The sequence below is a fragment of the Sander vitreus genome, chromosome 20, assembly GCF_031162955.1.
Source record: "Sander vitreus isolate 19-12246 chromosome 20, sanVit1, whole genome shotgun sequence".
In the NCBI taxonomy this organism is placed as follows: Eukaryota; Metazoa; Chordata; class Actinopteri; order Perciformes; family Percidae; genus Sander; species Sander vitreus.
In genome coordinates, this window is record NC_135874.1 from 3,276,246 (window position 1) to 3,291,337 (window position 15,092).

The window sequence follows — 15,092 nt, forward strand, 5'->3', positions numbered from 1 at the left end:
TTTACCAGCTGCAACATTAAAGTGATGAACACGTTTAATTATAATCCAATAATGTAATATATATATATTACTCTGAAATGGGACATTCTGCATAACGAGTACTACTAGTTTAAGTATAATTTGATGCTGATACTTTTCTACTTTTACTTAAGCAATATTTTGAATGCAGGAGGTGTTATTGTTACTTTTTTTTCTTTAAAAGATCCGAAAACGTCTTGCACTAATGTTACTGGAATAGCTTTTACTCAAGTACACTTATGCAAAAATAGAAATACCAGTCTAAAAATGCCCTATAACAAGTACAAGTCCGCAATTCCAAATGTTATTCAAGTAAAGTGCGAGTGGAGCTCAGACAGAGCGTTTCAGGCAGAGGCACTGCAGCAATGGGCTGTATGAGAAATATCAAAGCATGTACTGTAAACAGTGTTCCAACTTTACTTTTTCGTCCACCAGACAAATGGCTAGACTGTTCAAACTGTACCAGCCACTTAATAGATTACCATTGTTTTTTGGCTAGTGAGTGAAGCAAATCTAACACTTGCATATTTTACCAGCATTTGGCTGGTGGATAATGTAATCATTACATTTGAACCCTGCATGTAAACCTATTCTAGCAGACCCCACGTGTACGAATATGATGCTGAAAAGGAGTATAATAAGGGCTCTTCAAGTACAGTACTTGAGTTAATGTACTTAGTTGCATTCCACCATTGCTTAAGTAAAAGTACTGCAGTGTAGAAATACTCCGTTAAAAGTCAGGCATTCATAATGCATGCATAAATGTAGGGAAGTAAAAAGTACAAAATTTCCCTCTGAAATGTAGTGAAGTAGAAGTATAAAGTGGAAAAGGGAAGTACAAGTACCTTAAACATTGTACTTAGGTAGAGTATTTGAGTAAATGTACTTTGTTACATTCCACCACTGATCAATTAATAATCATTATTTTCAATTTTTTAGCCTCAATTTAAAATGAATTTTATTGTGTACACGTAGAAAACAATGTCAGGTATTTGCTCCAAATTTTCAAACTATGGAGCAAATACCTGCTATATTTTTATACTTGAAAAATGAAAAAAATATGTTTTACTATTGATACACCTGGGGGACATTTTCATCGATTCATTGTGAATAAATATACACAATACCTCCTGTCAGATTGTGTTGAATTGTTAATTGGTATATTTCCGACAGCCCCTGAACGCAGCATCAGTGAGCCCTATTGAACGAGTGGAGGAAGTGAGGAAACCGGCTGATCTGAATCCCATTGGACCAGAAAGTACAGAGAGTCTGTCATCATCCAGGAGGAAACGTCTCTGTGGGGATTTATTTGGCTTCAAAGGAAAATGTTTCTGCACAAATGCAGATCAAAGGGAGGAAATGCAGAATAACAAGACCAAAAGTATACTTTCATTCTTTCCATATTCATACGCAAATGAATCCGATTTTTTCTTAAAATACCAATTTTCTCTAAATATTTGACACATGTCACTGCAAATATATTGTCTGTCATGTTCAGGTTTGCCACAATAAATTACATTCCTTAACTATTTTTTCCCCATAATATATCACATTTCTACCACTGTCTGATAATCAGAATGGTTTTTTTTTTGTTTTGTTTTTTTAAATCATGTCATTTACCAGCTATTTTTATTGATAACGCTACAGAAAATAAAGTTGGTGAATCATGTAAAAACTTTCAAGAGGTGATTTGCAACCAAGTCTCCCACCGAGGAGGCACGAGAGAGACGCGAGGAAATCACGGGAGGAGAGAGGCAACGAGCAAATGTGTTTTAGAGGGATGAGACATCCTTTCCTCTGTTCATCACATTCATTCGTCAGCTGTTTGGGCGGAGTTAGCAACTCCTTCAGCTCACCTTCCGGGAAGGCTGCTCTCGTGTAGGCTATCCTCGCCTATAGCTCCTCGATGATCCCTCCTTGGGACAGAAATAAGAGCTTTGAGACGACCTTCCCCGAAGAGGGACGGAACCACTTCCGATTCAGCCAAGGACCGAGGAGTCGAGGAGCTATCAAATAGGAAGGGAGGCAAGTGGAGGAGTCGGGGATGCTTTTTTTGCTATTTAAGCGACATGAGATGCACCGTGGGGCATGGAAGAGGAGGGAAGAGGACCAACAGTGGAGGGTAATCTCCCTGAACGTGGCACCGTGGAGAGCACACCCAGAACAACTTCCAACCCTAACTCCAAGCCAAGGTGGGTACTTTGAAGACTTCCAGATGTGCTGCAGCCATCAGGATTTCACCACTGGTTGACAAAGGCTAGAGGTAGGCATTGCCATGGGGTGATCAATCTCCCCCATCTTGTTTGTTGCAGCTTTCGAGATCCATCCATCTTCGTCCGCTTATCCGGGGTCGGGTCGCTGGGGCAGCAGCTCCAGCAGGGGACCCCAAACTTCCCTTTCCCGGGCCACATTAACCAGCTCCGACTGGGGGATCCCGAGGCGTTCCCAGGCCAGGTTAGAGATATAATCCCTCCACCTAGTCCTGGGTCTCCCCGAGGCCTCCTCCCAGCTGGACGTGCCTGGAACACCTCCCTAGGGAGGCGCCCAGGGGGCATCCTTACCAGATGCCCAAACCACCTCAGCTGGCTCCTTTCGAGATCATTCTCACTAATGCAAGGCAGGTGGTCGGAGGAGTGAAGTTGCCTTCAGGCCAGAGGCTACCACCATTGAGAGGCCATGTGGATAACATCACCACCATACTCCAGACAGCAGCACGTAGAGCAAGACTGCTGAAGAGGATTGATGAGCTTGTGGAGTGGGCAAGAATGAGGATCAAGCCCTCCAAGTCTCGAAGTCTCTGAGCTGAGGGTGTCCACCGACTAAGTGGCGAGAGCAGCGGACATCCAAGTATGAACCGGGAAGAAGTGGAAAGTCCAGGAGAAGGTTGACTCAGCAATCAGCAGGTTGCAGCACCGTGAGGTAGTCAGCCGAGTCCACGAGGGTTGAGCAGGCCTGGGTAGGGAGACCCCATCTTCTGGTCGAAGGCCTCGAAAGTCGAGAGGAAAGCCATGGTGGTGCCAGAGGTGTCAAAGGCCGAGTAGGAAAGATATAACATTAAAGTAGTGTCATAAGGCCAGCAGGGAGGTTGGATGTCGTGGGAAGGTCTCATCAACAGGCCACTGTCATGGTCTAATCTGTGGAAGATCCCTTAAGCCTGTTTTGTGGTTCTGCGGAGGATCTACGCAGAGCTTTCATCGTAGCCTACTTAAGTGGCCTGATGTTTATTCTTGTGCGCTGGTGTGTGTGTGTAGAGTCGGCATGTGTGTGTGTGGGGAGTGGGTGATAGAGCGAAGTGAGAGAGTGACTGCGATTAGCTTCGGAGCGAGTACCGACTCTATAGTCATAGTGAGAGAAACAAAGTGTCTCCCCTGTGCTTTCTGACCACGGTGGGAAATCATTAGCAGGAAAAGTTATCCCTCTCCTTTATTTCATGTTCTTTATGGAGAAGGAGAACCAGGAAATGAGCAGGGGGAAATGCAACGCTACCAAGCCACGTCGCAGCGACATGGAGTTACATTTTTCGAGAGGCGTAGGGTCCGGCGTAGACGCAGAGGGGTCTGCGGGGGTAGGCCGTTGATTCGCAGATGCATAAAACGGCCTTTAGGCCAAGCTCAGTTTTCTAATCAGAGCCACCTACGACACTCTACCTTGCCCCTGCAATCTCCACCAAGGGAAATAGTGGAAACCTCTCTTCTCCCTGACCTTGTGATGTCGTCGGTGGCCTGCAAGAAGGTCCTAATGGTGGAGCTCACAGTGCTGTGGAAGGGGGTGGCCTCGTTGCTGCTCATGAGCAGAAGCAGACAAAGTACTCCGACTTGGCTGCGGAGCGCAGGGAGGATGAATGGAGGGCTGTCACAAACCCAGGGGAGGTGGGGTGCCGGGGTTTTGTCGGCTCCTCAACCTCTCAACTGCTTCGAGACAGGGTGCTACAGGAGCGAGGCATCGCAAAGCCATCAAAGAGGCGTAACAAAAGGTAGCTTCTGGTTGTGGTGGAGGAGGAAGGCGAAGAGTTAGGGGCCAGATAACACCTAGGGTATCAGCAGGGAGAAATCCCTGCAATCGCTCGGCCACCAGGAGACATACTGGGGGTAAAAGAGAGAAACGTCCGTGAATGGTGGTCCCCAGCTGACGACCCGTTAAGGTCTGACAAAGGTGTTTGATCCGTCTCCCCCAGAAGGCCTCACTTGATTTCTGTCGGTGGAGGTGTGTCAGGCAGTAATTCCCTGCAGGTAGACCAGCAGCCAGTATCTCAAACTTTTAATGTTGTCTTAAACAACTTAAAACTATTTTTATACACAGAAAACATGAAAAATAAAAATCACTAAGTTAGGCCTCCTGTGAAACAGTAAGAGCATTTAAATAATCCTTCAATTCCTACATATTTGGACCATGGCTGCAGCTAGTGAAAAATTTCATAAATCGCTTAAATGGTGAAGTTCATAAAATGGCAAGAAAAGTGAAAAGAATTGCCATCACAATATACTAGCTATTCAGTTTACTATTATAGAGTAACAAAACCAGAAAATGTTGACATTCAAGAAGCTGAAAGCAAAGAATTCTTGGCATTTTTGCTTTCAAATTACTTTAAGATTAATTTGTCAACTAATTACTTATATTTAAACAATTTGGATCTTCTACTCAACAACATATGTCTTGGATAAAGAAAGTGCAGCTGTTCCCACTGCATGTTCTTCATCCATTAACGATAAACCTAAAACAAGATAACAGTGACCATCACACAAAAAGTAAACAAGTGTGGTGGATAGCAAAACATTCATTCTTTATTGACTGGAAAAATACAGGGACCAAAAAAGAAAAAATGTGCAGTCAAAACGATCCCCAAACACCCATGATTAAAATCCCAAAAGCGACTTCATTTTATCAACTCAATACATCTCAAAATATCAGAGTTAATGTGCAGCAAGTAAAGCGCTATGTTAAGCCATGCCACAAAGCAGAGGAGGGTTGGGGGGGTGGGAGGGGGGGTAAGCAAAGGAGGGGGAGGCCAGCCATTTAGATGGTACAGGGCATCGTGAGTCAAAGCCACAACACAAGAAAAGCATCATCATCATCATCATCGGAGTCTCTCAGATCGCATCAATGTCAATGTCGTCCTCTTCTTTTTCAGGCTTGTCTGGTTTCACAGTCTCAACTTTGAGCTCGCGGGCAGAGGAAGAGTACACCACCTGAGGACAGAGAACACCACCAGCTTTACCTTTTATCATCCAACCTGTAACGGACACTGGGGTCTGGAATAAGGCTGGTTTTGGTAAATATACAAGTAAGTTTTTCTATAAAAGCCTTTTTTACATTTAACAAAAAGAACTCAAGTTGTCAAATGTTAAAACACACAAGCAGCTGTACGTGAACTTCGCTCGAAGGAAGAAAAGAAGGAAGTACTCTAACCAGGCATTCAGCGCCAACTTTTGGTACTCGTTAGTTTTCACACTTGTTTCAAAACAATTAAGAACATTTAGGCTTAAAGATCGCCTCCAGACATGTTTAAACATAAAATGACCCCGCTTTGACTAAGAAGTTATGTCCACATGACGTTGCCACAAAAACATTCAATTACTCTGTTAAAAAGAACATCCAATCCAGAATATATGAATAATCAAATATCAAAAGTTAACTACTCCACACAAGATGTGTCTTATGTCACTAAAAAGTCCACTCTCAGTGTTGGGTAACTCGAGTATGATACAGGACTTATGGTTATGATAAAAATAAATAAAAAATATCATGCCCGTTATGTATACATCATAAATTTGGATTTAAATTAAGAGTACAGAAGAACTTTCCTCCTTCAGAAGATTCATTTGAAAACAGCTTTCTTAAAGTTTTCATCACTGCCTTAATGAACAACAAACAAAAAAAAGTTGAATATATATTTTGTTTTTGATATTTGCATATGTGAAATCAAACAAACATTAAAATGGGAACATTCTGATGAGCAGGTTTGATGAACAGTGTATTGACTGCTGCTACAGACATTTGTTAGATTTTTTTTTCTACATACAATTATTTAGATTTAATGTAGAATTAAAAACACGACTTAGTAAAACAACGTTGATAAAGTGATCTAAGTCAGTCTGTTACCTCCACGTTCTCATCGTCATCTTCCTCCTCCTCCTCCTCCTCCTCACTGCCCTCGCTCTCCTCCTCGGCCTCCTTCAGCCATTTGACAAAAGGAGCAGCCTTAGCGTGGATCTCTTTGGCCAGTTCCTTAGAGACGTACTTCTTAGAAACCTGGTGGAGACACACAGGCAGTCTGGTTGGTAACAGCTCGGAGACAATCAATGACAACCCAAACATTTAACCACATCATTAGTGGTGATGAGTTAATGGCTTTACTACAGACAGTGCCCAGAGTAGAAATATACAATAATTTGACAATAACCACCTCGTGTGGCAATGTAACTCTTACCAAATTAAACGTATAGTAAATATCAAGGCACAAAGTAAGTTGACATGATGAATTCACAGCTGGATATTTAAAAGATGTTTTTTGGAAGCCAGTGCCAACATCTGCTATTTTCTTCACATATGTTGTTTGATAAAAACATTAATTCTAGTTTAAAAAACGTGCAAAACTGGTTTAACCAAACTTGTTTAAAGTAACAACTGATCACTTTATTCTAATGTAACAGTTGCATACAATTAAACACTTCTATAGAAGCCAAAAATATGCCCTAAAGCCAATATTTAGCAGATACCAACTTTGCTTTTTTTGTTCATATCAGTTAAAAGCTGACACGTGCTGAGACTTGACATGGAAAAAAAAAAAATTAAAAAAAATGTAAGTTCTTTTTGATTTTCTGGCCAAAATAATATCCATGCTGAGCATTTTATCCCCATTTTCATTTTTTGGACCATTGTATGCATTTAACATTAAATAAAAAGATGAACATAAAGGTATCTCTACTCTCCCACCTTCTCTGCCCAGGCGAATATGACATCTTCCTCCAGCAGGTCTGCGTCGTACAGGTCTTTGAGGATGATGGGAACTCGAGACAGCAGCTGGTTCTGATGCAGCTTCACGACACACTCAAAGCCTCCCAGCAGATACTTCTGGGCCTTCTTGTTGCTCAGGCAGAACTGTGTGGGAATTTAAAAATCACACAACAGTCAGGAGCAAGCACTCACTCCCAATGCCACAAAGAGGACAATAGTGTTTAAACGCAGTGTAGATATATGTTACTGGAATGGTTCTCTTTCCCATCTGTAGTACCCCTTGTCTGGAATTTGTATTCTTTTCTTTAAATATTTTAAAAATATTTGTGTTGATTTGTAAATTTGGCAAGCATGTACAGCTGTCTTTATTTCAATGTTATGTGGCTTACTTTTACAAGCCCTCAGGTTTGTTTATTTTTATCCCACCTGTGCATTTTATTATGTTACTGTACATTTCTTTAACAAAATGTTTTTTGCACAAATAAAAATACAATAACATTTGATCTACAGACATGTTTCAGAGTGCAGGAGAGGATGTTTTGAGATTCATCCAAGAAAATGGAGGCACGAAGTTGCAGTTTCCAATCGGCCCATCTGGGCCCAAAGACGGCCTCGTGACAACTACAGTGGGGCGTCATTCAACTTACGCGCAGGAAGTGGCGCTTGTACTTCTTGATCTGGTCGCGGATGTTCTCGTTGAAGAGCAGCTCACTGAGGATGAGGGGGCCCATGGCCTTCACATCCAGACGCTCTGCCTCCGCCAAGATCTCCTTATCGGCTCCGTCGATGGTTTTAGTCTCCTTCTTATGCTGGAAATGGAGAGCAGTAAAGTTATGAGTGGTGGACATACAAGTCAAGATTTAAATGTTCCCTTCATGTTGCCCTTAATTCTTCTGTTAATAACTGAGAATTTATACCTAGAAGCTAAATCGTATTATAAATAAAGTTTGAAAGTTAAGAATCGCCATACTTTTAAATTCTCAAGATTTCTTTTCAGCTCATACATTTTAATACTTTGACTATTATAACTCCTGTAAGGGGACTTTTGTCATTATCATTTTTTTTAAAGATTGAGATGAACTCAAATTTGGCAGTGATGTCTCCATCATTACAGCTAAATTAGTAGACTTTGAGGGGAATAAAAAAAAATAAAAATAAAACAAGGACATTGTGAATAAAGACTAAGCATTGAATCCTTACTTTAACAAAGTTGTAGAACAGGTTGACCCTTTCCTCCAGTGGTTTCTCCAGGTCCTCGCTGAGTGTCAGGTTCTTGGCGTGGTCGCTGATCTCCTCCATTCGCCTCCTCTGCGCCTCCTCTGTAGTCTCCTCTGCCCAGTCCTCATCATCGTCGTCGCCATCCTGACAACGGAAGGGTCCGAAAAACGGATTGAAATGCACTCTGAAAGTTTTAACTGTAGGGTCTTCCATACAATAAGTTGGAATAAGCTGAAACATTGAAATATGAATCTGTGCTTATTCATACATGGGGACCATACGTCTGTGCAGAGATGCAAATGTGCGACACTTGTTGAATAATAATTAAAAAAAAAAAAAAAAAAAAAGTTTGAATTTTCGCTCTGGCCTTTGGCTTGGCGGTAAGAAATCAGCCTCCTGTTGTATTATAACCCTCATGAGTAAAAAAACAACGGATTGGTTGATGCCTTTAGTCGCGAGGCAAAAGCTCAGGAATAAAAAAAAACTGGTTCTGGAAAACTATTACAATTACCTAATCGCTGCTTTTTATTCAGTTTCTGTGTGAAAGAAAAAACAAGCAGCCGTATGAGAACTTTGCCTTAAAAAAAAGAAAAAGTGGTTGAAAAAGAAAAAAAGGAGAGTACGAGTAACCAGGCAAGTACTTGTTAGGTTTCACATTTCAGATACCCTGGCCTGGTCTTTAAAGAGCCTCTCCAGACATGTTTAAGACACAAAATACTCGGCTTTGACTAATCATTTCTTCACTTTCTTCCATTAACTGGTTAAACCATTCTTTAAATGACATCCACTCCAGAGAACTGACCTCTGGATGCAGCAGTAAACCGCCTAATCATCTTATCTCACTGCAAACGTTTGTTGAGGTTCGAGGCTTCTTCTGTTGAAGCCATCACTTTGGATTACTAGCTTTAAATGCTAAAACCAGTTTTTGTCAACAAAACTGTAGTTGATAAAGCTCAATCACCACACAGATTAAATAAGAATCAGAAGCAACACTGCGTGATAGGGAGGGACTTCTGATCTTTGTTTTGGCAATTTGGAAAGTACAGAGTCAGCTGCTCACGGGGACGTTGAACTCTTTGAGTTAACACAAACCTTTTTCTCAAAGTGAGCAAATAACACAGTGGTTACGTGTCTGACTGGAATCGTCAGGCTGTGTGTTTGCTGTTGAGAAAGACTCTAGTTGCCTGATCCTGAACTAAGAACCCACCACAGGATTAGGAGCATCAAAGTTTTCTTGGTTTCCAGCTTCGCTGCCAGAGCCATTCTCCTTGTCCTTCTTACGGTTCTTCTTCTCCTTCTCTTTTTTTACAGATGCAGAGCCACCTTCAGTGCTCTCTGTTATTGGAGAAATAAAACCGTTATTATCAAAATCTGCGTCAAAAAGTGCAAGTTCAGATTATGTTCAACACAACAGGGAGCTGGGCCATCAACTCTGCTTTAGCTACTAGAAAGAGCTGAATCTGACCTGGTGGGTTTTTGAGGATGAACGTGCAGAGTTTGTGTCTGGTGTCGAGCATGCCGCGGTATCCACAGGCCTTACAGGAATTGCCAATGGTTTGTTTCTTGGGATTGACATGCTGAAAGAAAGAAACATAAAATATTACAGCCTCCTGTTGTATTATAACCCTCATGAGTAAAAAAACAACGGATTGGTTGATGCCTTTAGTCGCGAGGCAAAAGCTCAGGAATAAAAAAAAACTGGTTCTGGAAAACTATTACAATTACCTAATCGCTGCTTTTTATTCAGTTTCTGTGTGAAAGAAAAAACAAGCAGCCGTATGAGAACTTTGCCTTAAAAAAAAGAAAAAGTGGTTGAAAAAGAAAAAAAGGAGAGTACGAGTAACCAGGCAAGTACTTGTTAGGTTTCACATTTCAGATACCCTGGCCTGGTCTTTAAAGAGCCTCTCCAGACATGTTTAAGACACAAAATACTCGGCTTTGACTAATCATTTCTTCACTTTCTTCCATTAACTGGTTAAACCATTCTTTAAATGACATCCACTCCAGAGAACTGACCTCTGGATGCAGCAGTAAACAGCCTAATCATCTTATCTCACTGCAAACGTTTGTTGAGGTTCGAGGCTTCTTCTGTTGAAGCCATCACTTTGGATTACTAGCTTTAAATGCTAAAACCAGTTTTTGTCAACAAAACTGTAGTTGATAAAGCTCAATCACCACACAGATTAAATAAGAATCAGAAGCAACACTGCGTGATAGGGAGGGACTTCTGATCTTTGTTTTGGCAATTTGGCAAGTACAGAGTCAGCTGCTCACGGGGACGTTGAACTCTTTGAGTTAACACAAACCTTTTCTCAAAGTGAGCAAATAACACAGTGGTTACGTGTCTGACTGGAATCGTCAGGCTGTGTGTTTGCTGTTGAGAAAGACTCTAGTTGCCTGATCCTGAACTAAGAACCCACCACAGGATTAGGAGCATCAAAGTTTTCTTGGTTTCCAGCTTCGCTGCCAGAGCCATTCTCCTTGTCCTTCTTGCGGTTCTTCTTCTCCTTCTCTTTTTTTACAGATGCAGAGCCACCTTCAGTGCTCTCTGTTATTGGAGAAATAAAACCGTTATTATCAAAATCTGCGTCAAAAAGTGCAAGTTCAGATTATGTTCAACACAACAGGGAGCTGGGCCATCAACTCTGCTTTAGCTACTAGAAAGAGCTGAATCTGACCTGGTGGGTTTTTGAGGATGAACGTGCAGAGTTTGTGTCTGGTGTCGAGCATGCCGCGGTATCCACAGGCCTTACAGGAATTGCCAATGGTTTGTTTCTTGGGATTGACATGCTGAAAGAAAGAAACATAAAATATTAGATGTAAAAAATAAATAATAAAAAAAAAGCTACACAATCAAGTCTTCCCTGGATCTATGTTACAGATGCTGTGAAATATTTACCAGATCAGTTTCAGGGTTGTCACACTCGGGACACAGCACAAATTTTCTGATGAACCCATCAAGCATGTCCTGCAACTTGTTCGCCTCGTGGGATCCGTTGACGATGTAACGGTCGTTTTTGCTATCAAACTGGGTCTGAGCACCGAGTTCACAACCAAAAAACTTGGTCGGGTCTGTGAAGAAGATCAGACGTGACATCAGAGGACGCAATGAAATGGGTCATCTGGTTAGCCCTTTCTAAAAGGTCACAGTAAGCATGTATATACTCTGTGTTGCGCGTGTATATATATATATATATATATAAATAATCCCTATGCATTGTAAAGTAAGTTCAGAAGCGATAAGGAGGGAGAAATGTAAGTAAAGCTTTGAAACAGGAACACAGCAGGGGTTAAAAGACAGCTGTACATCTTCTAAATCAATTTAAGTTTGGTTTATTTCTGGGTATAAATTGACTTTTTTCCTCGGTGTAATACCGGCCAGATGGTGGGAGTAAGACAAACCGAAGATGATACTGCACATGGCATGCGTTACTTACATGTTGGAGGCCTGTTCAGTGCCTTTGCAACATCAACCATGTTGACAATAACCGTCTTGATTCCATTCCCTTTGCCTTCAACCTGGATGAGAAAAAGACAGAACCATCAATCCATCAACACCCAAAACTACAGTCATTCCTTTATTTTCATAAATGTTATCTCAGGCAACTTGAATTTGATCAGAGTCAACATGATAAAGCTGGTGTTCGCTCAACTTCTGTAGGAATTCTTTTGAAAACATTTGCAACTCAAACAAACTTAAAACCCCATCACAGCGAGCAGTTACCTTGGCAATCAGACGGGGCATCTTGTAGCGATAGAACTGGTCTGACACGCTGCGGTTGACGTTGACAGACATTTTGGCTGGATGTTAGCACTATCAGTAAGATAAAAGGATCTTGGTTGGGGATTTTTCGGGATCTTCTGTCTGGAAAAGAGGGGATGACATAAACGACTGCAAGCGCGCTCTGTCTCTGACATGAAAAACGCTGTGCCGCTGTGGCCGCAAGCTCCTTTCTTGAAGGCTAGATTTCCACCACACAGGTTCCAACGGCTGCGCAACAGCTCTGAAAGAGGAAAGTGACAAAAATAATGAATATTTAAATAAAAAATAAAATAAACAGCAACTTCATAGTAGCCTCTGCTAGCTAACTTGACTGAATAGAGAAAGTTAGAACTCAACTAAACTTATTTTAATGGTCAAATTTGATTTGATTGCAGTCCAAATATTTTAAATTGTACTTTACACTGAATGCAAAGTGGTGTTACTACACTTAATAAGCCTCCAATACATTTATTAAATTAGTTAGTTTATTTTAAGCAAAAATCCCACTGGTTTGAGCTTCTAGTCTGGTTAAAAATGTCAATATTTAATGGCTGATTGGTTTTGTATGATGGCAAACTAAATATTTTGGGTTTTAGACTGTTGGTCAGTCAAAATAAGCAATTTGAAGAGATTAATTAAGGTTCTGGGAAATTGTGATTTTTTTTAATGTTATCTGACAGTTTAAGGCCCAACCAATTACAACACTGATTATATCATTTCCTTTTGTATTAAAAGTTCTTTGGTATTATATTATACCAATTCTGTGGTGAATGATGATTCTTGGGTGACCGCTACCAATTAGCCAGAAGTCCAGAAGGACGGGCAATAGAGAGCCCAGAGACAGCTGAGGGATATTGAGAGGTCACTTATGTAATTACTGCATGTCTCCACTTAAACAAAACTGATATTAAATACCTGCAATGGTAGATTACAAATCCTCAGAAAATACTGCTGGCAAAATCAAATCCAGCAAATATCCTTGTGACCCAACAGTGAGCAAGCAAGACAGATTAATCAAAAGAAGAAAAATAAATCCCAGGCACTAAACTGTATTCTTTTGTGGCCATACACGTACAAAAATCGTTTTGTGAAGCCTTTTGTCTTACATGAGGGCCTCTGGCTTTAGTCACATAAGGCCTTCTCTTGTTATTAGGTCACAAACAGGAGGCCTAGCAGCTGCTAACTCTCCCCCTGCTCACGGCTTTAACACCAGCAAGTCTGTAGTTAACTCAGTCAACATAAAATGACTCACAGCCGGTTTGACAGTGACACAATGACGTCTGGGGCTGAGGCGTTTCAGAAGGGCAGGGGTCGATGCTATTTCATAAGGAGGCTAACTAGCTTAGCTGGCTGCTTGGTGCAGAGTGCGTCATACAGTCACTGCACACGAGTGAGGGGACTGGGAGACGCCATTTTGATACAGTGGCACAGAAAACACGTCATATTTCACATTAACAACGCTGAGAGACTAACCACACATCATACATATTGCCAAACATTTAAAATGCGACATGAATTATTCCCACAACTTACCGTTTTCGCAAAACAAAGACATAAACACAACGCTGATCGTCCAAGAGCCGCAGTGAACGGTGGTCGATGGTTGGTGCTGGTGTTGTATTGATTGCAGCAGGGTTTCTTAATGGTTTTTCGGCTCCCAAAGATGCACAGTTAAACACCCGAAAGCGTCCAAACAGTGCAGGCGCCAGGCTCAGAGACAGAATGGGGTTATTATCTGGAACGTCCTCGGGGTTTGGGGGACCTTTGGGAGAAGAGGCGTATTGTTATCCATACAAACTGCGGACTAAAAATGCCAACGTTAGCATCATCAGGTGTGACAGCCGATGTCGTTCATTGGGTGTGTAGCTCGACCGTCACGTACAGTATTATAAAAACATGTGCAGCATTCACGTGGTGTCGGAATAATCGGAAAACGTAGGTCCCGACTGGGAATATTAACATAAATGCCCCCTCAAGTCAGAACAACTCGGAAAGTCTGCTAAAGTTTTGCTACACGACTTGCCAAGTTGGCGTTATATTACGCAGTAACATGGCGGACGAAAGTAAATGTTGGGTTAATGATTAGAAACCTTTTTATAAATGTATAAATTTTGTTGATCACATGTCATTTGTATTTTGGTATTAGGTTGTAACAGGTAGTTGCGGCCCACGTAGAGTGACCTAGATTAGTTAGAAAAGTTATTTAAATAGCGTCTTTATACACATAATTGTAATGTATCTATTATGTATTTATGTTATAGACTGTAGCAGTACTTCGCCTTATTGTAAATTCATTGCCAGTGAAAACTTACTTTGGTAACTAATATGATTTAAATTATTATTAGCATTATCAAATCAGGTATAGCAATATTTGAGTGGTTTGAGATAATGTAATGTTACGTCACTGGTGCAGCAACAAGTCTGGGACAAAATCAATAATATAAACCTTTAAACTGTAAACCGCTATCAGCGTGTTGATTACACGCTCTACGTCTGAGCAATAAAATACATCACATTTTCTTTGTAGCATCCATGTTGTTTTAACGATTCAAGAACACATCGAAGTCAGGAGAACGACTTCCCAACTCTGGAAATGGGAAAATCCGAGGAGCACCTGACTGCAGCATAACCAAAGTCAGGACGATTCTCAAAGGTTCCGTTGAGTCTAGTACACGTGTATCATCGTTACATCACCCCGAAATTATAACAAAATACGTTCATAAACGTACATGTATCCTCAAGGTGATAAGAGTATATTGTGCTTCTCAAAACAGCTTCGTCGTTAGTCCGTTATATAAATAGGCGCTCACAGCATTAACGTTAGGCACTCCAGGAAATAGCCAGAGCCCAGATGCTAAAGCGAAGACGTTCCGCAGCTACGCAGTTCCTAGCCTGACGACGCGGTTGGGTAAAGATAATACATCATTGACCAATAAATGTAACGTTGGTTTAACTAATTACATTTCTTCCGTGGAATTACGACCATCGATGTGAAATCCACATCAGAATGAGGCCGAAGAAAACGTGATGAAATTATTTCGCATCTTACCTCTCGAATGTTCCGCGAAACACTGCTTCTAACGTTGCTTTTACTGACGAATGTCGAGCCAACAGACGCAACAAAGGTAGCAACTTCCGG

The 15,092-nt window shown here is 41.3% G+C and overlaps 1 protein-coding gene across 1 annotated transcript; it reads right to left on the minus strand.

Moving 5' to 3' along the window:
• Positions 1-4,776: 4,776 nt before the first annotated feature.
• eif5 (eukaryotic translation initiation factor 5) lies at positions 4,777-15,092 on the minus strand. Its single transcript, XM_078277581.1, has 12 exons — positions 15,003-15,092; positions 13,487-13,715; positions 11,915-12,194; positions 11,628-11,709; positions 11,090-11,262; positions 10,869-10,980; positions 10,611-10,738; positions 8,173-8,334; positions 7,620-7,781; positions 6,952-7,116; positions 6,118-6,267; positions 4,777-5,204 (listed from the first exon to the last, which is right to left on the minus strand). The coding sequence occupies exons 3-12, from the start codon at positions 11,984-11,986 to the stop codon at positions 5,106-5,108; spliced, it is 1,305 nt and encodes a 434-aa protein (XP_078133707.1). The 5' UTR covers positions 11,987-12,194; positions 13,487-13,715; positions 15,003-15,092; the 3' UTR covers positions 4,777-5,105.